Source organism: Lepisosteus oculatus, chromosome 26 (genome assembly GCF_040954835.1).
Source record: "Lepisosteus oculatus isolate fLepOcu1 chromosome 26, fLepOcu1.hap2, whole genome shotgun sequence".
NCBI lineage: Eukaryota > Metazoa > Chordata > Actinopteri > Semionotiformes > Lepisosteidae > Lepisosteus > Lepisosteus oculatus.
In genome coordinates this window covers 766,174-794,137 of record NC_090721.1, presented here as the reverse complement: position 1 = coordinate 794,137, position 27,964 = coordinate 766,174, and the positions used below count along the sequence as shown (strand labels likewise).

Sequence of the window (27,964 nt, the reverse complement as noted above, 5' to 3'; positions counted from 1 at the left end):
CTCCACCCCCTCGTGCCTACTGGCTTGATCAGAGGTTGTTAAATCACAGAAAGGAGGACGTGGCGGTGCTGCTCGAGTGAGCGTCCCCGGGGCTGTGCTCTTCCTCCCTGCGGACATCGGGCCGCTCTCAGCCGTGATGTCATCGTGCCCCTGTCGCACTCTAGTAAACAAGCCTGGAGTTTGCTGATCTTTTTCAAGGGCTTTCTGTGTGTGCCTGCTGTCACTGGCTAATAAAAGAGTCATTGGTTCTTTAACCGATGTCAATCAGGGTCTCTTCCGTCAGGACCTGGGATTTGTAATTTATCTGGAGGATGGAGCACAAGGAATCCCACTAACCTTGTGACAGCACAGCACCACAATGGCAAAGTTAGGCTTTGGGCTGCTCATCAATTGCAGCTATCCCTTGTATTGTTTAAACGTAGGGTTACATAAGAGCAAAAGAAAGGTTATCTGTGAGAAAAGACCAGTCAGTCCATGTAGTCCATTTAGTAGTTCGTAGTTAATTGATCCAAGGAGCTCATAAAGCAGGTTCTTGAAAGAAGCCAGGGTATTGGCTTCAACAACATGGCTCAGAAGCTTGTCCCCTCCTCCCACAGCCCTTTGTGTAAAGCAGTGTCTCCTGTTCTCGGTTTTAAACACCGCTGTTCGTTCTGAAACCCCCTGGTGTGCGTTTCCAGAAATCCACAAGTAGGATTAAAGTTCCCTACAGTTTCCCTGTGTTCGAGAGCTGAACACAGCTCCTGTCTGACCTCATTTTGGGCCCTGCAATTTCTTTTTCTGGGGCACATCATTCACTCATCCTCCCTGCCGTTCTGAAACCCCCGTCAGAGCTGTGTGCTGCCCGCTCAGCAGAGGACCCTGCAGCTGTGGAAGCCTTGCTCTGACCCAGCCTGGTGCTGGGAGAGAGTGTGGGGCAGCAGTGGAGGGCTGTATTTCCCAGGGGGAGGTGTTGGGACAGTGATTGATCTCCATCCTGATCCCCACTAGGGGGGGAATTGCAACAGCTCTCATGTGTTTCCCTAGAGGTAGATGAAAAAGACCAAATTCAAAGCCCTCTGTTTTTTTTTCTCCTGCAGCAGGTGTTGCACATCCATTGAAATTAAAGACAAGCAATTCACTTGTGTCACAATTAGCTGTTGCGGGGGTGAAACTAATTGACCTTGAGCAGAGGCAGGTAATTAAAGTGTTCAGCAAGCCCTTATTGATTTGCACTGAGCTCCGCTGCCCTGATAAAGAGTATAGATACGGCACAGCCAAGGAATGCAAAACCAAGCAGACCCAAATGTTCGTGGAGAGGGATGACGTTTTCTGTGAAGGGTGGGTGAAGTATTTTAGGAAAAACAAGCAATTGGGAGTTCGTTTTAAAATACCATGGATCTGTATTCGTTAATTTCAAGCACCTTGAAAATATGTACTGTATGTTTAAGAAAACAGAAGCTGTAAAAAATAAAATTGATCTTGTTTAAGCTGTAGACATCATCGCACTAGATAAGGAATGTTGCTGTCTTAATGATAAGTCATTAAAGCTTTAAAGGAAGGCAGCCTGTCAAGATATAAACATTGAAAATCAAAGCCTCTCGCTGTCTAAAATGAAAGCCTCTAGCTATGCTTTCAGGTGCGGTCTCTGTTCTGCACTTCGACTATGTGCTCTAACCCTGGTGACCCATGCCCTTGCTCCAGTTTGCAATCCTCTGCTGTTCTTCCATCTCAGACGTTGCTGGGCTGTCTGACAATGGTTCAGCCTCCTAATGTGCAGGAGCAGCTGTTTCAGGGAACGAGCAGACATTAATGATGCGGTCGTCGCTTACGTGCTCAAGTTGTTAATTGTGAGAAGACAGGGGCACCTTGGCGCTGACAGGACTTTCTTGATGCTTTTGGGTCGACCTGAGCAGCTGGGCAGTGTGGGCTCTGATGGGTATTCTGGGATTGCTGACTATGGCTGGGAGAAGGGTTATTAAACAGGTTTACTGTACTTTGCCAGAAACCTACACATTTTTAAGATAAGAACAGGTCATTCAGGATCATCAGAGCAAATCATCATAGCTTATATCCTACACCAAATTCCTTTGCATAATTATATCAACCCAGGTTGTGTAAGACTCCAAATTAGCCTTCATTACATGTCACTGTCTGTCTTTATTTAGTCCATGAATGTGAACTCTTTGGGTAAAATAATGGTTTCCGGTTTTAGTCCAGCAAATGTGCTTCTAATAACATCTGATTCTTGATCCTCTTCCTCCTCTTGAACTTAAACTCGTCATCAAAATGACAGCTGACGTAATTCCTGCTTATGTGACTTCAAGTCATTAAAACTCATTGACCTGGAGTTCTTGCGTGTCGTTGCAGCTGGCAGGAACACGACTAACGAGGAGCTGGAAAGCATGCTGGAGAGCGACAACCCTGCCATCTTCACCTCGGGGGTGAGTCCTGCTGCCCGTCTTCGCCCCTGGTAGCGCCAGTCTCTCGCTCGTCCACTTGCCTGCCTGCTGTAGTTTTCACTCCTGGGTACAAGCCGATGTTTTCTCTAGGCCACCCTGGGCCTTTATCTCTTTAGAACTGGAACTCAAGGGCTCCATGTCGTTGATTAAATTAAGAGTTAATTCCATCAGCTAATCAAGAACACCAGCAAATGAGTAGAACAGAGCTCCACTGTCTTTACATGCTTGAGCAGTAAAATATCGGAGGTTTTGACTACAAGTGGTGATTACGGTGATTAAACGAAGATTTGACACTGTTCAGAAGTTCCTGAGGTTGTGGTTCTGTTTTTCGTCCACTTTCTTAAAGTTCAGAGGTTTATAAGAGAGGTTCAGGAGTGGTTGAATTCCAATCTCACACATTTGCGCCTGTCTACTTATGTAAGTTTTCGCACCCAGGACTTCCCTTCACAGATGTTTCTCGCCCCCCTCCCCGTGTAGTCTTCCTCAAGCAGTGAGGGGCGTTTGGGCAGCTCTGACCTCGCAGCTGGGCTGCTGTTCCCTCCGCTAGTCGAGTCACACCAAACACCAAATACTCTCTACGTATTTCAGCCCTCTCTCACAATCTTTCATTTCTAACCAATTTATTGAAGCGAAATGTACGGAGGCTCTTAGAATTTTGCTCCCCCTGGTGCTGCGCCATCCCAGAGGGGCTGCGCCATCCCAGAGGGCCTGCGCCTCCGTGAGTCAGGAAGGCAGCCCAGCCAAATCTGCAAAGCCCTCTGGGATTGATGTGGATGAATGTGCTGCATCAACATGTGGAATTGCTGTTATTATCTCTCCCTGTTTGAGGGCGCTCAGTTTGCGAGACCACCAGCTCACACGTTCTACTCACTGCAAAACCAACTGATATTGCGCCAGATGCTTAACCCCTCAAACCTCTCCTGCCCTCTAATGTCGCAGGGAGAAAATAAGACAGCCTTTTTTCACTCAAGCTGAAGCCATCATGTTTTCGATGAAATGCATCAAACCCCTTTTACGTGCTCTGCACCTCCAGGTGCTGCACAGTGATCACACCCTACTAAAGAACAGCAAATGAAAATATTTTTATTTCTCTGTTCGACTTTTCAGAACGTTGAGAAAAAAACGCTTTCATCTCAAGAGGATCATTTTTAAAGATGGGTAACATTTCTAATGTCCATTCAGGCAGGTGTCTTTGAAACAAACATTTCTAAGGACAAATAGAAAAGATCCTAGATGTCTGCGCTGACGTTTGACTTATTTCACAGAGCTGGCTTTAGGAACGCCAGTTACTCTATTTTAATCTAATGTGTCCTGAATTTCAACGGAGGCTTTTAAGTTGCATTTTTGGAAACAATTGAATTGCGTCTTTCTTTGCTGTTGGACCAGCTGCCCTCTTTGATCCCCTGTCTGGGTGTGAAGGCTCTTCAGAAGCTGTTTGCAGTGATGCTGGGACTTCCCAACCCGTCACGGCCCTCTGGAGCCCTGTGGAAGAGCACCACTGGGTTGTATCCCATGCCGATGGAGCAGAATGAGTTTTCCCGTCTTTCTTCTCTCCTCCTCCCTGCGAGGAGTGGGGCTTTCTCCCGTCCACACCAGCGTTCGCGGCGGGAGTTTTTAATATGTACATCACACCACCGTAGCCATGGCAACGCCATTCCGTTTGGAAAGCTGGTGGCAACAGGTTTCCATAAATCTGATCGATTCTGCACCCCCCCACCACCACCACCATCCATGCAGGAAAGACTATTTCACACCACAAATAAAGCAACGTTGAGTTTATAAGGCTTTGAAACAAGGGGCACTAGACGGGTGTGATGAGGAAGAGCCCGAGGAAGAATCCAGCGGCTCTGTCCGCGTTCTGGCTCTCCCCCAGTAAAGGATCTAGATCCATAAAGAGATCCCCGAGATCAACCCACAACCCTCCCCTCCCTGCTAGATACTAGCAGCTGATCGGAACATCATCTCCTGCCCAGTCTTCATCATACTGCTGTCTGTCAACGTCCGTACAAGCAGGCAGAGGTTATATTATCATTTATTAAAAGAAACCAGCTGGCTAAAGGCTTTATCTATCTGAGCTTACAGTTTAAAGTGCAGTTCTAGACATTTTTTTTATTTTTTAGCTGAGTGTTTCTGGCTTGTGGGTAAACTGTGAAGTAGTGAGAAGTCAGTCTGACACGTTGCAGGAGGTGGCGCAGACACACTCTCACAGCAGGGACCTGTGTGATACAGTACAGGCGTCTGCAGAAAGTCAGGTTCCAGTTACTGTAGGGCTCCAGCCGGGACAGAAGGGGGAGAAACCACGATGAAGTCAGATGGGGAGGAAAGACCAAGGGAGAACCAAAGAGAAAAACGAGACAAAGCATCAGCTAAGCTATTAGAAACAAGGTACACTACAGCCACTGCACTGGAAGGCAATTACAGTGTTACTGGAATCACAGAAACATAGCTGACTGCAACTACTGGGCTTGAATGCAGCACTGGTGGATACGCCCTGCTCTGGAGAGACAGGAGAGATTGAAGAGGGGGGCGGTGTAGCTCTGTAGGTCAAAACAAGACTTCGGATACAGGAACTAAAGCCTGAGGAATCAAGAGTCTCTGAATCTGTGTGGATTAGGCTCGTTAACAAAACATTCCAAAGGTACACGGTTAGGAGGATGGTATCAAATTCCACAAGCAGGCATTAATTGTAATTCAACACTGTATAATGAAATTAAGAATTTGTGTAATAATAACAACTTTTATTTATAAAGCACCTTTCCAAACTCAAGGACAGGACAAATTTATCCCACAAGTGAATAAATACCAAACTAAAAAACGGTATCAAATCATTCAACAAACAAGAACAAATAGAACTTTATATATCTAAAATGATAAAATTATTTTAAAAACAACAGGATCTAGTTAAATGTACTGCAAGCACAGGTAAAAAAAATAGTTAGGCCAAGAGAGAAATTTAAAGTAAATTGCAACAGCAAAATAACTGTTAAGGATGAAATAAAATCTGGAAAAGGTTCCTGCTGTTCAGTGTTAGATTAAAAACTTTTGTCACTGTACCATGACAGAAAGCCGTGATGCTCTGGAAAGCGATAGAAAATAACAGCAAGAATAAGTCCTGGACTGAAAGACTTGTCACACAATCTGAGGTTAAAAAGAATGCAAGTCTAGGAAACTAGATAGCGTTTTGAACGAGGTGTGTGTGATGGCAGAGTTAACCCACAGCTACTTCAGGCTCAGTGTGGACTTAAGAAATCCCAGGTGGCTGGTTAAGTATTTGTGTAAGAGTCAATGCTTGACACAGAGCTCTACATTTAGGAAGTTGGAGCTGGAGACATACTGTACATCTCACCTATAAATAGAAATGATTCAGATTTGCTGAACACCTGGGATTAACTCCCAATAAAGTACACTAACATGCTGTGTAAGAAATCTAAGCAATGAAATCGGAGGTGTCTGAGTGTGGCAGATCATGAGATCGTTGGGAAGCGATGATTAAAACTGGGAACTACAGTCACATTCCCTGTCTCTTCTGCAAGCGGGGGGGTGGGGGAAACACCCGATGAGCACAGCTCCACAGCACAGTCTTCAGGACTCGTTTCTGTTTCCATCCAGGCGTATGGTCGTTTATTTAGGAAGCACCATGTTATTTCTCTGTTTAAATCATGGATTTCAGCAGAGACGGGTGGTGGCAGTTTTCAGGGTGAGGACCTCAGTTTCAGAGTGACAGAAGTGCTGAACGGATGGGTATATGTTCCTATAAACATGTCTTCCATACTCCAGGCTAAAAGTTATTGTTAATGTTGGACAGAGTTAACGAATCAATAAACATATCTTAGAGTTTCTTTCCAACCTTTCTGTCCTGGGCCCTTGAGCTATATCACCCTGCAGCTCACAGCTGGCAGCCCACTGGAGCTCAGCAGGTGTGAGCCTGGTCAGTAACAGGATGGGAGACCTCCTGGGAAAAACTAAGGTTGCTGGTTTAAGAAGTGTTAGTGGGGTCAGTAGGGGGCGCTTTCCCTGCGGTCCGTGTGGGTCCTAATGCCCCAGTATAGTGACGGGCCACTTTACTGTAAAAAGGCGCCGTCCGTCAGATGAAATGTACAACCGAAGTCCTGACTCTCTGTGGTCATTAGAAATCCCAGGGGATTATCCAAGCGTCCTGGCCAAATTTCCCCCTGGCCTTTACCAATCATGGCCTCCTAATAATCCCCATCTCTGAACTGGCTTCATCGCTCTGCTCACTGAGAGCTGATGTGTGGGGAGCGTACTGGTGCACTATGGCTGCTGTCGCATCATCCAGGTGGAGCTGCACACTGGTGGTGGTGGAGGGGATCCCCATTACCTGTAAAGTGCTTTGAGTGGAGCATCCAGAAAAGCGCTATATAAGTGTGAGCAATATTATTATTATTATCCTGGTGGTTCAGGAGCGGTCAGCAGGAGGTGGATTCTTAGTTGACCAGCCTCTCTTCCTGTACCCACCCTCTCCCCCAGATCATCATGGACTCCAACATCACGAAGCAGGCGATGAACGAGATCGAGACCCGGCACAATGAGATCATCAAGCTGGAGAACAGCATCCGGGAGCTGCACGACATGTTCATGGACATGGCCATGCTGGTGGAGAGCCAGGTGAGGAGTCTGTTTGCTGCACTGGTGGCTGGGCAGCCAGCACCTCCTATTGGTCAAGTTTGATAGCCAGTGGCAGGTGTCCCCACCCTGGGTCCTGCAGAGCTGTGATCTTCAATTACTGGATTTTTGTTACCACCTAATATTGAAACTTGGAACTTACTGGATTGCTAAGTTATGCATTAACCTATATATTTTCTGGTGTCTGGTCACTGACTGCGTACAATGACCTATAACCTGCAGGACTGTGGCTCTCTCGGGCCAGGCTGTCAGCCTGCTCTTTGACTTGTTCTTCGAAGGTCACTCCAAGGTTCGGCTGACATCTGTGAAACTCACAACCGCATGCAAGTTACCTGACTGACTTTTTGTTGCTTAGGTGAAATGGTTAGATACTGTACAAAGCCTAGTATTAGCACTAAGTTAGAAAATACATTTTCTAATGCAAATACAATTGCAATTGACAGTGGCATTACCACATCGTAGCCTGATGTGTTCTGTCTGACCCCTTCTGTCAGAGCTGGGATGGGAGGAAAACGCAGGTTCCTGCTCTGAGTGGTGTTGCCAGACCAGTAGGTGGTGTCCTTCCCTCTAGATCAGGTTTTCCAAGCCATTGTCTCTGTATAGTGACTGACTGACACCGTGTGTAGGAGGTGATGTCCTCCGGCTCAAATGTTAAACTGGGATTCTGACTGTCATTGAAGTTCTCATTGTGCCACTTGTAAGAATAGAGATATTAACCCTGGCGTCTTGCTTGTGTTACGCTGTGGGCTTCCACAGTCTGCTGAAGGTAATATTCTCCCTTAATTCAAATGCTGAAGCAGTTTCTCATCTGCTGTGCTGGGGCTGCTGGGCCTGAATTTCTGCTCCACATCATCCAGGAGGGGCGGTACTTCAGTGGTGGATGAAGTGTGTCCCCTCCTATGTGTAGAGCACTTTATATCTTTTGGAATTAAAACAAAACAAATGCAATTAATTATTATTAATTCTTTAATGAGCACTGTAAAATAGATATTGCTCTGAGTCTGTGGTAGAATTAAGGTGTCTAACATTCTAACCTGTTTCTTAGCTCCCTGAATAAGAACACATGAGCTAAGATAATTAGTAGACTAACCTATGACTGCCGTTATGCGGTGTATTTGTGCTGTGCTGTGTCTTTGCCTCTCTCTGCACTAACCCAATACAGGTTGTTTCAGCACCATGCTGCTAACTCGGACCACGCCCTAAACACACAAGGTAACCTGCTTTCTGAACCCCGTATGAGTGCTGGAGTGTTTCCACAAACCTACACTTCCTCTGCATGCTGTCACACTCTTCCTCTGCATAGTGACTGTCCATAGTGCTCAGCTGTACACTCTGAAACACAGGCAGCTCAACTACTTGGAACCAAAGCATATTACAGATCTGCTGCGTTTGACGTGTTACAAACACATTGTTTGCTCTGGCAGTAGGCAACCCAGCATTTAGATCCATATCCTTTGGAAAACGAATACTTCTTCATAACCTCAGCCACATTGCTGTGCTGGACTCTTTCACTTGGTTTCTTAATTAGTATTCCTAATATTCATAGTTGAATAGTCTAACACTGAAATGCAGAACCAGCTGAACAGTCTTCTGATTCTCTTTTTAACATGTGATACGTGTGTATTTTAAGATTGTGTCTGACAAAGAACACTGTTTGGGTTTATGGTATGTCTTAAGATATGAGAAAATCAGAATTAGAAGACAAAACAAAAACAAGAAAGGAAAACAAAGCAGCATTGTGAAATGGCCAGAGCCATTGCCATATGCGCAGCGACTGCATGCTCTTGAAAGACACCACAAGCCTTAAAGGTGTCCTGGTGAGCAAAACAGATGTACAGCTCTCGTCCCTTGTTAACAGAGTGTCAATTGAAAAGTAAACTTGATCATTTTGGAAGTGTAGCTGGAGAAATATAATAAATATCGTTGGGGACGTTTGGTCTGAATAGTTTAAAGTTATGAGACAGTGAAGTGGTGATAATCTTATTACATTTATTTTAACTTATAAGTTAAATTTAAGTGATAAATAAATCTAAAAGGTCTTAAAGTTGCCTGTGGACGAAATCAAGAAAATTCCTTGATTTCCGGATTTCCTTCCATTCCTGGTACCAGGGTGACTGACGTCCTGAGACGCTGCGGTGTCACATGCCGGGCAGAACCATGACCCCCAGGAAGGCCGCAGTTGAATCGAGGATCTGATGAGCTCCCTGCCCTTCCAGGCTGTTGCTGAGCTACCCCCAGGGGCAGTCCAGTCAGTCTGCCAGGGGCATCTGTAGATCCTGGCCTGACCTGACCTGGCTTTTTAGTGCATTTTAAATAACACACACCTGTTAGATGTGACATTTCACAGATAACTGAAAGTCAGAAAGAACTCTATCAGAAACCATGTGTGAGGTGTGTAGTTCTGTTCTAATGCACATGCAATGGCCACTTCTAAACACCCATTCATAGTAATAACAGAGGGTGACCAGAGCTGTACTCAGACTCTAAAACTCCTGCAAAACTGCTTGGATTCGGCGCACCAGCACCTTGAGTGTGTTCTCTTTGGTGCTCTCCAGATCCTCTATACATCGCTATAAGTTCCCAAACAGGCATCAGTCACCCCCCAGAAGCCCTCCAGGCAATGCTCTTTGATATTGTGATGACGGGCAACTATAAGACCTTTAGACAGACTGGTGCTGCAGGAACGGGCTCCTTCTCAGAGAGGGTTCTGCTCTCGGCCTCCAGGGGGAGCTGGCAGACAACATCGAGCAGAACGTGCTGGCCGCTGCGGACTTCGTGGAGCGGGCCAGAGAGGAAACCCAGCGGGCCGGCCGCACCAAGGGCCGGGGCCAGCGGGTGAGTGGCCACGTGGCCCGTCCCCAAACCGTCTCTCAACACCCCTCTCTGTGTCTCTGTGTCTGTGTGTCTGTGCTGGCGGCAGGGGGAGATGATCGACCGCATCGAGTACAACGTGGAGCACTCGGTGGATTATGTGGAAAGGGCCGTGTCTGACACCAAGAAGGCTGTAAAGTACCAGAGTAAGGCGAGGAGGGTGAGTGGTCATGGGTCAGGGTGAGGCGGAAGTCTGCAACCAAAGAAGCCTCCAGAGCAGCCACAGCCACAGGCTGGTCCTCAGACGGGCCCGCTGCGCTCTGATTGAGCAGGGTCTGCCTCCGTCACCGTCCAGTGTCTTTGCTGAGATGCGTCAGAAGTGTGTTTCATGAAGAGGAGGAGGTGTCCTCTGGGCCCATCCAGCAGCAGAGTGATAGTGGAGAGAAGAGACCAGAACATTATAACAGAGTTCTCTCTGCTTAACGAGACCTGTTCCAACTTCCGGACTTCATCATTCGACATGTACTGTACCCTTCCGAATAAAGACTCCACAGCACAGCTGGATTGGGGCAGTGTAGCGGTTATTACACTCCAGCTTTAAACAATCCCTTTGTGGTCTCTGGGACCCCAAAGTACGAGGTTTCCTGACTGAGTGAGCTGCCATGTGTCAGTGACAGAGAAGCAACAGTGTTTAAATCCACACGGTTTGTTTAAAAAACACACTAATACAAACAGGACTAGAATAGATTGAATAGGAAGGAGCGTGTTTTACAATGTTTTACATTAACTCAGTCTTACTCTATAGAGTCCACACTAGTCAACAAATGGTTATCAAAGACAGAGGACTTATTTCTTAGAATCAATTCACGTTCGCGCTGTAATAAACACCCCAAGTCTCCTGTTTTCCAAAATGAGAAAGAGTAGCTTCTCAGGTGAGAAAACAATCCTATAAGAAAAAAATGAATTTCAAAACAACGCACTCGTCTACACCTGCACAGAGCTAAGCGGACCCGCTGCATCAAGACTTCAGCTTCGTCTGTTAAGAACAATTAGTGTGTATGAGAAACTGAAAAAAGGTCTGCCTGCTCTCAGGTCTGCACAGGCCAAGAAATCTCTCTACTTGCTCCGCATCCTAATGCAATCAGCTCAGCAACCCTCTGAGACAGACTCACCCTGTCTGCCCAGACACTCGCCAGTTACCATACAGTCAGGGCTCTTGCATGAGCATTGCGTGAGCAGACGAGCAGAAAGAAAGACGGCACACCATGACACGTACACACACTTAAGGCTTAAGGTCATCTAGGAGGCAAGATGGAGTCTGTGGATGGGCCACCCTTGAGTCTACTGCTGGTCCCTTACAGTGGTTAAATGGTGCTGTTTCTGCTAAGGAGGCTCCTGGTGGTTGCAGACCTCTGCTGTCTCTGTGAGTCGGCTTTGCTAGTGCATGCGGCATGCCATTCTGAGATGTTGTCAAGCCCGTCAGATCCTTGTGCCTTCTGAACCCACAGAACGTCCACAGACCTCTCTGTAGACCCCGGTCTACTTCTGGAGACTTCTCCAAAGGTCCCAAAGTCCTGGTCCCCCGTAAATCATCGATTTAGAGGCGTAGATCTGTTTCATTTTCACATCAAGCAGATGACAGAGCTGACCAGAGCTGAGCGCTCCTGGCTTATCTGAGCAACTCCTTTGCAAAAGTGTAAGGCAAAGCTTACCCTAGATTGGATTGCCTCGGAGATGGATGATTGAAGGGTGACATTTAAAACCTGCTGGAACCCAGATTTCCAGGACCGGGATTAAATGTTTACACTCTTGAGTCAGTGTCCTCAAAACCCAGCATTCTGTTTGATCGCTTGGCCCTGTAGTTATGCTTTGCGCCTGTCCCTAGATTGCTCCAGTGTGCGTACGCGAAGTTTGTGTCCCGTCCGGGATGCCACCCTGCCTTGCGCCCTGATCTTTCCGGAGAGCGGAGAGTCCCCAGGTTGCCGTGACCCTCACGTGGGAGAGGGAGAGATGATGCCTTTGTCGGTGCGAGCAGGAGATGTGCTCTCCGTGTGGTTCAAGCAGCCTCAGCTACATGATCAGCTGTGCTTCATGTTTGCTATTAGACACAGTGGTACCACAAGCACTCTCACCACTACAGCTAGTTTATGACTGAGCCCCACCCCCACCTTTCCTGTATCTCTGGCATTGTCTGGATGCACAGTCACACACCCTGCAGCGCTGCCCTCACAGTGGCGCCTGTGGCCTCACAGCCACTTGCAGACTGCACTCCTTGGGGCTGGACAGCGACTATACCTGGCCATCTCCACACCATAGCACCTTCCACAGTAGCTCTCTCTGAAATCTCCTTCGTTACGAGCTCCGAACAGTCTGTAAAAAACAGCGTGGTGTTTGGAGATGACTTCATCTGGCTTGTGGGCCCTATGAATAATTGAAAGCGGCAGCCTGTGTGCGTCTCTCTCTCCCGCCTGGGTTAGCTGGAGCTCCTGTTGGGAGAGCTGAATCAATGCCTCCACCTTGTGGTGCACACGAGTACTGCATCCAAATAGAGGAAGAAGTATTGAGGATTTATGTTGAGGATTTAGGATTATTAATTGCTAATTAACCATGAAACAGTGGGAGGCTACTATCTCTACTTTTACAATACAAATCAGAACTGAACAAGGCCAGGAAAATCTTTTAGATAAAGGTGTGCACTTTCCTAACGAGCACAGGAACACAAGTTTCAAACTGCTACTAGGGCGCTACCTAAATTAAAGTAAAAAATGGAAAAAGTTAAGTTGCAGACAAAGTACTTATCTTTATGAAACAGTAGTATACTGTTTAATAACTGTGAGGTCATTTAGAAAAATACAATTGTACTTAGATTATGATGAAATCATAAACCAATGTAGTACTATTGGGCATATCCTGAAGTACTCTACTAGAGCTTTTGTTTCCTCTAACACCGTCGTACTCAGACTACGCGGAGCTCCCCCAGGTGGTGCGTCTGATGACCCTGGAAATTTGTGTGCACTGAAAATTGGGACAGGATTTCATATTTTCTATTTTAATAAAATGAGTTTTATGTGTCAAATACGCAGCCTACATACTACAATACAGCGCGCACTAATACTTGAGAGGACACAAGAGCTACAACGCAATTCTATACCATTGTATAGGAGTGCGTACTACGAACGTAAGCGGCCAATTGTATTTTTTTAAAAGTTCTCCAGCAAATAGGGAGGCAGGAGAATGGGCGTGATTTTGGAACACTGGAAATCTTGTGAGCACAGTAAAGCGTGATAGATAAAAGAAAAATATGTAAGGACTGTTCTAGGTTAATTTGAGAAAAATACAGTATGCCGAGTGTCTCTGTTTCGCTGCCATGCGCATGGAATAAAAACGTTTTAAGTTCTGAGACGGACTCCTGAAACGGAGACGTGGGAAATGCAAACTTGCGGGTTGCTAAAGCAGGTAAGCCCCGCACTGTGTGAAGAACTGTTTGTTTACCTGACACGTATTATGTGTGGAGAAAAAGCTGCTAAACAGCTCGACCTGCTGCCCCCTTCGAAAGACAGTCACTCGCAGAACTAGTGATATGATGTCAAAAGTACGCTGATAGAGCTGTTGAAGATGAGCGGGCGTGTTTCAGTGCAATTAGATGAGTCTGTCGATGCTTTGATTTGGCCAATTTGCTCGTGTACGTTAGATACGAGTTTGAGGATATGTCCCGTGAGGACTTTCCGTTCTGTAAGCCGCTACCAACAGGAACTACAGGAGCGCACACATTTCAGCTGCTGAGAGAGTTTATCGAAGAGAGTGGCATCGACTGGATACAAGGCGTGCTGGAGCGGTGACAAGGTGACAAGCCGACACAGCGGTGTAGTTGCACGAATGCGAGACGTTGCTCCAGAAATGAACTGCAGTATCCACCGCGAGGCCTTGGCCGTCAAGAAAATGCCTGATTTAAACGACGATTTAAAATCTGTTAGACTCTGTAGTGAATTGTATCGAGGCCCGACCAATGAATTCACATCTGCTTTGCTCGACTGAACAGGCTCACCCCTCTCACTGAAATGGTGCGTTTTTATTGTTCATTTTTAATTGTTGTTGTTCCTGTTGTCATTCTGTAAAGTGCTTTGAAAAGCCACCTTTAAATATCAAGTATCAAGTAATATATTTTTATTATGTGATATTTATTATGTGAGTATGCGCGCTCATGTTGGTCATTGAGATTTTCTGGGGTTCCTATGAGAAGAGGACTTGTAGGTGGTACTTGGATGCTTTGGTTTGATCAGGGGTGGTACTTGGTCCAAAAAGTTTGAGAACCACTGCTCTAACAGAAGAACACGTAGCTGAGATGTTTCCACAATCTGTGATCCCTTAAATTGAGTTTATACAGTTATTAATTAAATTTTAGCATATTGTTTAGAACTAGATGTTATAAGATAGTATAAAGGTGAAAGATGATATAAAAGCCCTGAATATATCAGCAGTACAGAGATACAGATACAAACTGAATATCAGGAAAAATGACCAGACTCTGTAACATGCCCAGGTTGTGAGCAGCTCTGGTGCACTGCTGGAAACTCTGTCTGGCTCTAAACTGTGGATATCTGAAGCCTAATCTGAAGTTCAGTAGTTCAGTCAGATTCTAAGAATGATTATAGAGGGATGTAAAGGGACAGGGTGTTTTGGCATGAACTTGTCTGCTAGTTCACGGTTGAATCTTTGCCTGAAAGGAGCTTCACAGAGACAGGTGTTGTTACTCTGAAATCCCGTGAACCAATATTTTTACACAGTGTACACTTAGGTAATTGTTTGATTCATTAGGGTAATTTTAGCGGCTAAATTAATTCCGGTTTGCATCAGCAATGTGTTTGAATAGTTGTTAGATCATGACGTTTTGAATTTTGTTCTAACATATCAGTTGTCTGTTTACTTATTTTTCTTTTGTTTTTTGCTTTGAATGTGTGGAGAAAGTTGTCTGTATAAAAATATTAATGGCTAATTCAAGTGAATGGCTTGTCAAGCCTGCAAGCTTTAAAGTGATAAATTTGAAATCTGTGCAAGGATCTGAATACTCTTAACAAGGCACTCTATACAGAGGTCCTATCTCTCCTCTTGTATTGATCCTATATATAAGTCTGGTCTCATAACGCACAAATTTTCGACTTTTATCCCCATAAATGCAGATAAAACAAATACTTATTTGTAGCAGTTTCTTACTTGGTGGTTTAAAATAGCACAGTTGTTCTTCAGTTCTGTGCCACACTTGACAAACTATCTTCAAACCATACATTGTACCAAATTTTAATTCATCGTTTTGTCTTTTAGTTGGTTTGTTTTGGAAACTGGGCAAAATACCCTATTTATCAGAAAAGCTGTTTTGTCACCGTGTTAGGTCAATTAAATGCCCGCCAACTAATATGTAAGTGTCACTGGGTGACTGGTGTGCGATTGTTCAGGCTGGTTTGATCTGTGGCAGTGGCAGTGTACAGTAGCTGCAGGGGACGTTGGGAGTCAAGTCATTCTGACGGCCAAACTACCAGAACACCAACAAGATCAGATGTTTTTACTTCATCTTAAAGGTGACATGGGCGGATTCCCAAAACCAGACCATTAACCTCTCCTGCTCTTGAAGTAACCTTCCTGCAGTCTTATGTACTGAACACCATGATTTTATTTTCAGTATGACCAGCAAGCCCTGTTTTCCAGCTGATTAATTATACTATGTTTTTTGAGTAAGGGGTAGCCCAAAAAGCCACATTCTTTTTGACTCTCCAAAAGGAGAACATTTTTTAAAAATGCTTTGGCAGTTATTATATCCCAGACCTCGGTCATGATCCTCAGTCAAGTCAGTCACGATCCGGGTTCTTCAGCTGTGGAGCAGGGAGTTCAGTACCAGGTCCAGATCCGGTTGAGATCCAGGTCTTTTCTGGTGGGCTTGAGAATGGCCACTACAGACTGAGCTTGCTTGATGCACGAGGTGAATCTGAGACAACAGAGATACCAGTTGGAGCTGGCCAAGGCTGCTCCTTCCAGAGGTCTGTTTGCAGCTGAAGGAAAATGAGAATTAAGTTTTCGGTAGGTACATGATACAAACACGTGTAACTGACCGTCAATGTGTACTTCTGTTTTGTTTCCAATCCAGTTGAATCCAGTTGATAGCATGTGGCATTTTACAATAATTAAAGATTTTGATCTATTTTCTGTTGTGCGTTGTTTTCAGAACTGCAACCAAACCGATAAATGAGGTACCACATTTGAAGGTAGTTTATTAAGTTTGTACTGTCAACACAAGACTAAAGCAAATAAGTTGGAAAGTAAACGTCTCTTCCTTTAGCTTCTACAGAATCCCACTGTCATAACATTGGTGATAGGGAAAGCTTGAAGACGGCAGAGAAAACAGCATTGGTGCAGCATCTGATCATTCATGACACCAGTATCCCTGAGTTCAGCCTGCACTCCCAGTAAGAACCTTTACTGGGCAGGTCATTCTGGAAACCCATCTCCTTGAGCCTTTACTCTTTTACTAGATTTCACTAGTGACAACACTGCCAAGAGCTGAATGCGTTGTGAGAGTTTGGAGTGCTTGGTGAGGCAGGTATGGCCTGTCCTGCTTGGTTAAGAGGCAGCCCCCAGGCCACAGAACGAGGAGCCTCGAACCCCAGCCAGAAAGAGCCATGGGGCAGCTGTGAGGTGGAGATGGTGCTGGAGAGGAACTGAAGGGAGGTGTTTGAGTTCCGTACATGTAGCTAATTTCTTAAAGACGGTGATCAGGTACAGCTGGGTGAGGCCTGTTGAACTTCAGTGAATAACTTCCGTTCACAGTTTTAGGCTGCTAGTTCTCCTGTTCCTGTGCCAAACGAAGAAGCGTGTTTGTGACTGGAGCTCTGCCCTTGTCTCCTCAGCTGGGAGTCACTCTTTCCCTTGTGTTTTTCCTCTTGCAGAAAGGGCTCTTGATAGGCGTGTGCCTGGCGCTCGTTCTCGCTGTTCTCATCCTAGCCTTGGCCATTGGGCTCAGTTAGCGGCCAGAGGGGTCAGCCAGCTTTTGAGAGGCCCCCCCACACCCCACAGATACAGTCAGGAATCCCAGACGGGACGGATATCATCCTCTCCTCCTTCTCTCAGGAGCTCTGCCTGGTGTTCGCCCTGCGCTGGGCGGTTCAGTGGTTCAGAGATTGGACTCGTTGCCAGGAGGTTGCCAGTTCAAGTCCTGCCTCCTTCACTGCTGATGAACCGCTGTGTCACCTGAAGCTTCCTCACCATGTAGCCTCTGAAAACCTAACAGTCCTCGTTAGCAGCGGCAGCGGCAGCAGTGGTGGTAGAAGGAAGAAAGTGTAAAAGAAAGAGGAGGCCATTCAGCCTGTCTGGCCTGTTTGTCTGTTAGCAGCTAATAGATCCAAGGATCCAATCTGTTGATTTCTCTTGGAGAGGGCCGGGATATCGGAGTCAACAGCGGGATGGCTGGTTAGCTTGTTCCTTACTCCCTCAGCCCTTTGGGCCTGGGCTTTATCTCGGCCCTACATGCACTTCTTAGTTTCCAGATGGGCAACTGTCCGGTTAGTCTGGGATGGTAGAATACTGTGGGTAATTCCCTGCAGTGAAGCCGAAGGAGCTCTTGTCACTTGAAACTTGAAAATGGGCACTGGTGAAAGTAGTCCCAAACACGGTGCTATAACATACTGTATGTCTAATTCATGGAGATTTTCTCTGTGTTTCTGTATGAGCTTTAGGTAAGTATAAATTCTACTCATTAAAGGCTAGTTAAGTCATTATTTGCTAAGAAGATGGACAAGGTATAATAACATTGCCTTTACTGGAATTTCCATTGAAAAATGTAGAGGTTATTATCCTTACTGTACTTTTCATTGAGTATTAAAAGACCAGAGCTTGCATTTTATTAATCTGCTCTGCTAAAGGTTATATTTTCAACAGAAAGCATTAATAGTGCCTCAGAAGGCAGTGGCATAAAATTGGTCCTGCAGAAGGTCTTTAATGCCCTTGATATCTGTATAAACCTCAGTGGGTGGTGGGGCTGTTGTCATTAAACTCACAGTCGCAGAGCTGGAACTTCGGGGCCAGTGCTGTAGATCAGATGCCGTTGAGAACTGCTGTGTGCCAGCTGGGTTATGTAATGCTTCTCCACATGGTTCCACAGCAGAAAGAAGCAGCGTTAATGTAGGAGTGTCACACTACAGTACATTTCACTCTGCCTTGCTTTGATGTGCTGCTGCTTCTAAATCGTAGGAAAGTGCATATGAGCATGTGCATGTTCTGTATCCTTCTGTGAAGGGGCGATTACTGTGCTTTTTTTGGAAATGCTGTTGTTTTGTTGCTCTTGTTTGAAAGGTGAATGTGATTTAAAAGTGCTTTGTATTCAAATCAGATCCTAGCACTGTTGCTGATAATAGGCTTGTAACCATGGGGGTGCCTGTGTCCAGTGGTGTTGGCTCTGCCATGCTGTCTGGTCTGTATGCAGAGAAGCACTTCTGTAGCCATACTGCAGTTTTCATTCTTCATTCTTCACTGCCAAGAGACTCCGTACACCTGCAGACAGCAGTCTGTCTAAGGCCACAGCCATTGGAGTTTGGGTTGAAACAGCTTCGTGAGGGAACATCAGGCAGGAGCCCAGACCAGCTGTGACAAGGACATGCAGAATTGCTAGTGTATAGGCTGCCCTGGTGGTATGTAATACAGATTCAGGGCTCATGATAATTATCCAGCCTTTCCTTCAGGCAAGGTGACATCCGATAGTGTTATTACAGCTGTGTTATCACAGAAGGGGCTGCACAGGAGGCCCTGCTGTAGCTCTCAAGAGTATGAGAAAGGACAGCGTAATTATGGGTGAGCAGTCTTTCTGTCCTCACAGACGAGCCGAAGAGGCAGTGTTGCTCGGGTCTGGCCACGTGCGGTACGCAAGAAGGGTAGACAGATGCTTCCTGGGACAGGAAGAGTTTCCAAATTCAGCCAGTCATGGAAGGCACTGACTCTGAGTACAGATTGCAAACTGGCGCCGGACTGGCGGATCCCAAGCAAGCTCTCCATTAGAATATGGATCAGTCACCCCACCTAGTGGTTTGTCAGGGCAACAGCAGCTTCAGCAATGAAGAAGTCTAGAAAGAGTCCCCCCAAACAATTGATGTTTTACAATTGGGTGGATATGTTATAAATAATAGTGATTCCAAATGTATAAAAGAACACCACCAACAACAAGGCAGAAGAACCACAGGAGTGAAAACTCAGTGGCAGAGAGAGATATGACCTGAAAACACTAGGAGACATGTTAGCAGAGACCAGTCTGGGTAGCGACTGGGCTTGTATACATTTATTTAATACCCTCTGTCTTCCATGGTTAAAAAGCCTATTGTTTCCAAATATACATCATTTTGAAAAAATGTCCAAGACAAATAAGGGTGATTTTCCCATTCTTTTGCTTGAGCACATAATTTACTCCACATTTTCTAATACCATTAAACTTAATAATTGAAAACAAAATTACATTTGAATGCCACCTCTACATTTTACATATTTTCAGCTTTAAAACTTGAAAACTGGTAGTAATTTATGAACCGAGCAGAAATATTTGGAAAATCTCCTCTAAAAGTCTGTTCAAAAGCAACAAAATCTTGAGTGCAAATTTTCAAAAATATTTATGTACAGTACATCAAACAATGTGCAGGTATTGGCATAGGCATACGGTTAATAAATCATTTTGGAACGATCACTAACCTTTTCTCTTTGTCCTTTCCTTTTTTCATGCTGCCTGGATGTATTTGCGTATATATTTTCTCTTGTTCCCCATGCAGAAGAAAATCATGATCATTATATGTTGTGTGGTGCTGGGCATTGTGATTGCATCCAGTCTTGCAGGGACTCTGGGATGAAACTCAGACCAGCAGCAATCGCTACTCATGGATACTGTGCACACACACACAAAAATACACACACCTATTTGCTGATACACTCACATGCAAACATATCCTCACACTCAACACAGTGCAGTCTGCCACACAACAACCCACAAAACAGAACAGAAACCGCAGCAGGAGGAGTATTTCTTATGCATGATTTCTTGATTCATTTGAGTTTTGTATCTGTGTGGTTCTGCGATGTGTTACCTGGGTGTTGAATGTTGTTATATGACAAAAGAAAAATGTTTTTGAGTTTTCATTTTAAAGGGGAGGGGTGTTGGTAATTTAGCCAAATGTAATGTTGTACATGTATTCCAATAACGGTTGTTTCTTTTTCTTTTTCCTTCTTCAAAGAAAAAGAAAACTTCTCTGGTCCAATACAGGCAGTGGCTAAATTCTATATGTGAATTATTGAATGGTTAAGTTGTTAACAAGTAATCATGCAATTAGCTACTCAGCTGATTAAGGTTCACATTGGACTACAGAGCTATTTATTCATTAATTCAGTGCTCTGACTAAAAGTACAGCAGATCTATCAAAACCACTTTGTTCATTTAAAAATTGTCTTCAGTAAAATGAAGTGGTTTAAGTTGTTTTAGTCCCTGATTAAAATCTGAAGCTGTACCAAGGCAGCAAGCGAAAAGGTCATTCCAGCTGAAACACTAACATTAGAGAGGGACGCTATAATGTCCAAGGAAATGCTGCAAATGATTGTTGCTGAGCTGCTAATGGCTAAATGATCTGAAGATCTCCTTCCTTGGTTTTGTGAATAATCCCACAGTGAAGGTCTCATTATCAATCTGTTCTTTTTTATCTGAAGGTACCAAATTAACTGTCATAATAATGAGAGACTCTGTGGCTAATATGCACATCCCATCCTTGACCTTTGGAAGTATTGTGGTCACCTAGGGCTCAGTGGTTTATGTCAAGAGGGACTATATAGAGAAGATCCAGCTTTCACTGGCTTCCTAGAAAAGACAGTTATCCTCATTCTGGGTGGAAAAAGCCATGCAAACATCTTGTTAAAGTTATTCACACACAGCATTCTGTGTCAATAAGAGCTAAAGCACATCTACAGGCCCATGATGGCACTGGACTGCAATACGCCTCTTCTGAGAAACAGCAGTATGAAGGGAGTTCACAAAGCATGTTCTGCCACACTACTTCCTGCACTTTGTTTGTGAATTCCTCCTGTTGGGTTTGTGTGCTACAGGCCTGCAGGGCTTCCTTCTGGAGTATCCCAGAATACCAGTGGGACACTTTCCAACATCACTGTGTTTCTTTACTAAGGAGGGAACAGGGGATATTTCTGTATTAAGCTGATTCTGCAAATATTTATGACCTTAAAGTATCTAGAGGTAATTGCAATAAAATCTGTTCTTCAGTTTTTTGGGTAGTTGGCAATGCACAGCTCCAGCTTTTGATATATATAGTCTTCCATTTTCTTTCTGGACGCCTCTCTCTCCAGCGATTCATTGAGCTAATTTGCTTCATTGGATCACGAATGGAACGGATTAATGAACAGTAGTTCCAGGTCCTCAGCAGTTTCGGGTTCAGATCTCTGAGACATACAGGACCAAGAACTCTTTGACAAAGTCTCCATTGTTATGATGGAAATTAAGTTCAGTTCCATCTGATCAGGCAGGATTATAGAACTATTGTCCAATGATCAAAAAATATACAACAGCTCTCCCCCTAAAAGTAGATGGCCCAGGAAAAATTAAAAATGAGAAAATGGCAACATACCTAATACATATCAGTACTTTTAAAACAGAAAGTGCAAGGCTTAGACCAAAAGCTATACTGGCTTGTGCAAAGTCAAGCACAATAATAATGTCTAATGTGAGTCAAAGGTTATATAAAATAGTTACCACCTTGAAAGATGCTGAAGTTCTAGACATCAGAATGCAGTTGGATTTCCTGGGGAAGGGTGTGGGGAGATGCATCACTTTACTTACTGAGCATTAACCATGACTTCAAACATAGATATAAAATACTAGATCAAAATCTTGCCCTCTGTTTGTGAAGAATAATACCGATGGTCCAGGAAAAGAAACATCAGAGAGAAGATTGTCTAAATGCCACAAAAAGCAACAGATTGTCCAGCTGTTGCATTAAATATAAGTGCTTTAAAATTAACTAATTCCAGATTAAATCTTAACCCTAGAGCCAGTGACAAGATGAGTCTCTGGATGGAGATGGGTGGATCCTTTGTTGTTTCTGCTGTTTCTGTTACCCAGTACGATCTTGTCATCAAAATAATGGGTTTTGAATCTACAACTGATTAGAAGGTTGGAGGTTGGGCTTCATTTGCAACTTCAGTTTGATCTTCTGCAGACAAAACCAAACTGTTATGAGATGTCTGCTTTTTATTTTGAAGTACCACCTTGATTCCACTGTTTTGGTTGTAAGGCCACTGTCCTGTTTGCTCAGATTACACCTTCTGAAGTCCCTCAAAATCAAACATGGATGTAGAACTAAACTACTGTAGGACTAAATCATGAAGTGGTGGTTAAAAGAGCACGTTTGTTTTGGACTCTCTAAGGGATGGATGAGATCTGTATTTGGTCTTAAGCTGTCACCCCTCTCCTGGAGTTATATTTGCATGATGTTTGGGAAACAGAACAACTTGTACAGTGGCGAAACACAGTTCTGAAAACCTTTCCTATTGCTGGTGTTGCCCCAGATAAGATCTCGAGGAGAGAACAGAACTTTCCATCAGTATTATTTGTCACAAGGTTACAGATAAACTTTTCTTTCGGCTTGCTGTGTTTTTGGAGATGTTAAATTAGTGAACAGCAGCCTTTTACTCTTTATTTGTGTGTGCATGTGTGTGTGTGTGCTCACGTGCATTTTAAAGCCTGTATTAAACCACATGTGTCTTTATTGGTTTTCCTTTTGATCAAAAGCTCCATTTAAATCAGCGAGTTTTAATATTCTATCCACTTGTACAGCACATACAAAATAAGCATTGCAGCATTCATTATCAATTTATATATACTTGAGATACAGTACATTCCCTGCATCCTGATGTGTGCCTCTTTCTTTGCTTTGGGTATCCTTTAGCTGTTTGTATATGAAGAGCCCACCACTACTGATCCTACTGCATGTAGGATAGTGCTGTGTTGTTCTCTTATGTTATTCTTTGTGTGGAGATATCGAACCATTCCAAATATTCCAGACAACTGCCTGAAGGTCAACTAATTCAGCCATCAGATTCAAATACATTCCAACTGCTGGATAAATCTAGTTTTTAAGAAGCGCAGCCATGCTGCCTATTTGAGTGGCTGTGTCTGTGTTCTAACGAGTTTTTTTTTAAATTTAATTTTAATGCTTGTCCGAAGCTGCTTGTTGTTTTTATGAAGGGAGGGCATTATGGATGCATGCCACACATGTCATGCTCGCTGGGCTCATAGTATCCCTCGGCACTGTCCCCAGTACAGGAGAGTGGTAAAATCAAGGTGCAGCTCTGACCCTAAAATCGTCAGTCGTGGACAGTTGTGGTCTATCTCCCAACTCCTGTGCTAGAAGCTGTTGCTAAGTTATGAAGGACCACGTTGTTCCTCTGTAATGATCTTCACGTGGGCAAGGTGAGCTTTTGGGTGAGAGGTTGCCTCGGCAGCTATGAAAACTGCATTAGAAAGGATCAGACTTGAACAAACGAAAACGCCTTCTGAACATGCCCTCTGCTCCGCTGCGAGTTGCCTAGAGGTCACCCCAAGTATAATGCAGCCAGATCTTCAACCCCAGTCCATCTTGTCTCCTTAATAAGCAGCTAACGGGAGCTACTTGTGTATATTGTGGGAGCCGTGTAAATTGTGACGAACAAAAGAAAAATCAGCTTGCATGTTAGGCCGATCGGAGTTACTGGTGTCGTCCTCTTGTTGTTCAGTGCAGTGGGTTAGAAGTGTCTCCTCTTCTTGTCTTTCTTTTGTCCTGATGTATAACTGTTCAAGCTGTGAAGAAGTGCTTTCTTATGGTCGGGATTCTTATTATTTCTTCTTTGTGAACTTTCGGGTGTCTTTGAACTTGTGCCCTGAGCTTGTACTGTCCATTGGTGTCCAGCTACGCCTGGGCCTGTCATTCGCTGGTCTTGCTGTGCTCTCTGCAATGGGCTGGGAAGGTAGTGCTCTTGTCAGGTGTAGCTGTCAGGGCCTCAGTCTGCGGGTGTTGAGGAGCCTCAGTGGGTTAGCCAACTGTTCGTGACCTGCTCTCGTATCTCCTTCAAGCTGTGCCCACTGTCTTAGCTGTTGCGCGATTTTTTTCTAACTAGATCTTCTTCCACTTCAGTCTGTGACTGCTGTGTCTGCAGCAATGTTGTCGTGCAGATCTTAGCCGATGCTTGTTTGGAACAGAAAAGCAAAAGATTTCCTCTGCGTAGTCCTGAAACTGCAGCGGTGCTTGACATGAAAGCAATAGGCTTTCAGCTGTGCTTGGGCTCAAACGTCAACAGAGATGCGCAATTCCACGCCCAGCCTGCTCAGATGGGAAAGGGGAAATGACCTCACGGTTCCGGCAGCTAACTGTTGAGATGTGGACAAGTCTTGTTTGGCCAAAGTGTCTTGTGTGGAGTTCTTGTATCAGATTGAGAGCATTACAGTCAAATCCACGACACAGGCTTAGAAAAGTCACTAGAGTCCCTCAAGGCTGAAATTACTTCTTAACATAGCTGACTCTACCCATTTACCTGTATCTGTTCACATCAGTCATCAGGTGAAAATTCTGTGTACAGTTCCGGTCAGTTTGAAAAGGGGCTCGAATCCTCATCTGTCTGTGCAGGTTGGTAACTAAGCAAACATGGCCGCAGTGTTTCAATGTAGAATTTTTGTTCTTTCGCAAGCAATGATATCCCAGATAATCCAATCTTGTCGGGCTCCATAATAATCCATTTTTCTGGACTTGAGGTCCAAAACCACATCCAGGTTGTTCTCGTTATACGAGTCCACCGGAATGATGGAACAACATCAGCACAAGAGCATCGGCTCCACATGCAACAGCACTTCAGTTTTGCTTTTCAAAACAGGGATTCACGATGCACACAGTGGATATCACTAGGCCCTGCAGTACTGGTCACAACTAAGTTGGGGTCACAGGAGGATCGCTGCATTACCGCAGTTTCATGATTAGAAATGCCCGCCATCACATTACTTAATCGTATGCAATCACTATTAATTTTTCTGTTCTGCACTTGTTAGTTTATATCTAACAAAATTGCAATCACTCACATGGCAATTTGGTTTGTACTTAATGAACATTCCTAACCTCCTGGGCTTGTCAGTTCTGCCACAGATTTTTTAAAACATTTTTAACAGCCCAAGAGGTCTTCATCCAAGTTCCAACATGGACAACCCTTTTAAACACACTAACTTCTCCTTTACAAAAATTCTATGATTGGACTGTCACCTGAAAACAGAAAGGTGAAGTGAAACGTTAGCATCCTTCAAGCAGGGTCTGTAGTTCTCGCTGTATTTCGTTTATATCTTCAGCCCTTCCCATCATGCCTTGTACAGCCAGTAGTCACGTCAGACTCTGCTCGACATCGAACCTTCCAAGCGCCCATCAGCATGCTGGTACTATGGGCAGGACATCTTGAGTCTCCGAGTCGTTCTTGATTTACACGGCAGATGCGTTCCTGAAAAATCCTTACATTCCAGATGTTCTGTCACGCAATTCCCCAGTGACTTCGAACCGCGTCCACAGAGGGGCTTATGGCCTGGGACCACGTCCCACTAGAGGGCTGGACTCCCAGATGAAAGCAGTTACACATATTAACGTAAGATGTTTATATACTTCTATTAAAAAAATCATTTTTAAAATGAAAGAAGAATTTCCTGTAAAGGAGAGGGGAAGAGTGGCAGTAGTGGATGGGAAATACTGGAGTCAGGAGCCCAGAGACGGCTCTGGACTGGTCACCTGTCCTATAATGTTTAAAAAGTCTTATATAGTTAGTTATAGTTTTCCTTGGTGTTTTATCTGATTAACGCTAGACTTTAATTGTTTTATCTAATTTTAAATTTAAATGTTAAATGAGCAAGGTTTTATTTACAGATACACTGTATTGAATCTTGTTTTGAATATTTGTTTCATGTACTGCAGTAGCTTACTCTTTTAGAGCTTTATTGATTTAATACTATATAAACTATGATCAGGTGGCTGTAAAAGAGCACAGTAACTCCACCTCGAGTCAAAAAATTACCCGAAAGCCATAAAAATTCAGCCCAAATTGTCCTCAAGGGATCATCACACAAGGAGTAGGGAATAGAGCCGAATCCTGTGGGAGTTCCACTCATTCAGTACCTGCGTTCCACTGTTTTTACAGAGTATTGTCTGCAACACTCCTGGTCGCTTGTTACTGACTGTAACCAAGCATGTTAAGGAGAGAACTGTTTCAGCCTGAATTAAGAAACGGTATATATTTTTGAGGAATGTTAAACCAGTTTCCAGTCGGAGAGAAGCGTGACTGAGCTCCATGCAGTCTGAGACGGAGCCCTGGTGGAGAAACAGTGACACTAATCGGCCAGCTCTTCTCTCTCATCGGGCACCAGCTCGCCTCGATGGCCTGTCGGTGTTGCACAGCCCACTCCATTTTTATTCAGCTTTATTTTTTTTATCCGTTTTACTGTAGGTTTAATTTACATTCGTTTATTATAATAATTGCTTATACATGTACTGCATATTTATTTTCTTTTGCTGTTATTAATATATAAATTAAGTCATTTTCGTTTCAAGAATTTGTTCTTTACAGATGACTTTCAAGGAACGCATCAGTCTCGTAAGTCAAGGATGCTGTCGAAAGTGCCTGCTGGTTTTATTCTGGTCTATTTTTTTTTAAGTTTATGTTTCAGTGTTTACACCTCCATCCTAGTGTCTGTTCTCTGTTGGTTGTTGGTGAAGGTTGCTTCAGGAACCTTCTTGGTTCTTTTGGACTGTGGAAACACCTGTTTAGCATCCAAACCCAAACCTCAAACAGAAAGAGGGTTCAGTTTCCCGCTATGTGACTGACACTCCGCTTGTAGCAGATATCCAGTATAGGCAGATCAGAAGTCATGTGATATCAGCATGAAACTCTGTCACCCCCGACTTACCTGCAACCCAGCACACTGAATGCATGCATGGGCCCAAAATAAGATGCTATCTGGGATGTCACCCAAACCAAAGATATTTGCAAAAAAAAAAAGTTTAAAAAAGTGCAGTAATTGATGTATTAATGTACAAGACTTTCAGAGCCATTCATCCTGTTAGCTGTCACACAGATTACTGAATTGACTCTGTTCTCCTGACCAGCCAGACTGAAACTCACAAAACTGGAAAAACAAAGTGTGCTTTTGAAGTTGTCCCATAATGAACATGCATCATGGTGGCTTACTGTAGGACGTGCCAAATCTCGCAGGTCATACTTGGGTTATTTTTTTTAATACAATAAGATTATAGTTTTTGGTCCTTTCAAGTGTAACTCTTTGTTATTATAATTATTCTTATTTTTCATATGGGCTGAGTATTTCAATGAATAAAAGCTTATGCAATTTTAAACAGTCAAATATATCTGTAAAAAAAACACTGAAATGTTGTTGAAGAAAATAAAGGTGGAAAGATTTACCTGATGAGTCTGTCTGTCTAATACTTTTCTTCTTGTGTGACTGATGCCTGTTCCCTAGATAGACAGGACAGGGAGACCAGACTCCACCTCTGGAAGTGCAACAGGCTCCAGAGTCCAGTTAGTTTATCATATAGAAATATTTAGACTTCATAGCAACCACACCTTAAATCAAGCATATTGTTCATATTGCTTTTAAATGACCTTGAAAAAAAACATTAAATCTGCCCATTTAGTAATTGCATAATTGCAGTGAGTGCAACTGAAACCTGGAATAAAAACTGAAAGGAATTTGAACACTCTTTGGTTAAGGTAGAGCTTTGGAATTGCAAAGAAAAACACCTATACTGGCCTGACAAAATATTAGAGAATGATACGTCCTGTAGGATTGATCTGTCCTACCCAGCACAGTGGGTAGCCCACTGCACACTCCTACACCTCCTTGGTGCTCTTTGAACTCTTCCAGGTCCCAGTCTCTGCTATCTGTTCCATTTCTCCAAGACTGCTGAAGCAGCCCTTACGAGACTTTGAAATCCTGTTGGAAAACTAATTTTAGTAGTTTAGCATTCAGTTTATTT

The 27,964-nt window shown here is 44.1% G+C and overlaps 1 protein-coding gene across 1 annotated transcript in view; it reads left to right on the top strand.

Annotated features, from left to right (window-relative positions):
* stx1a (syntaxin 1A (brain)) overlaps positions 1-27,393 on the top strand; it is a 102,180-nt gene extending 74,787 nt beyond the window's left edge. Inside the window, exons 7-10 of the mRNA XM_069184133.1 lie at positions 2,347-2,420; positions 6,927-7,064; positions 10,003-10,113; positions 19,688-27,393. Of these exons, the coding sequence (XP_069040234.1) occupies positions 2,347-2,420; positions 6,927-7,064; positions 10,003-10,113; positions 19,688-19,765 (401 nt within the window). The 3' untranslated portion in view covers positions 19,766-27,393. The remainder of the gene's footprint in view (positions 1-2,346; positions 2,421-6,926; positions 7,065-10,002; positions 10,114-19,687) is intronic.
* Positions 27,394-27,964: the final 571 nt, after the last annotated feature.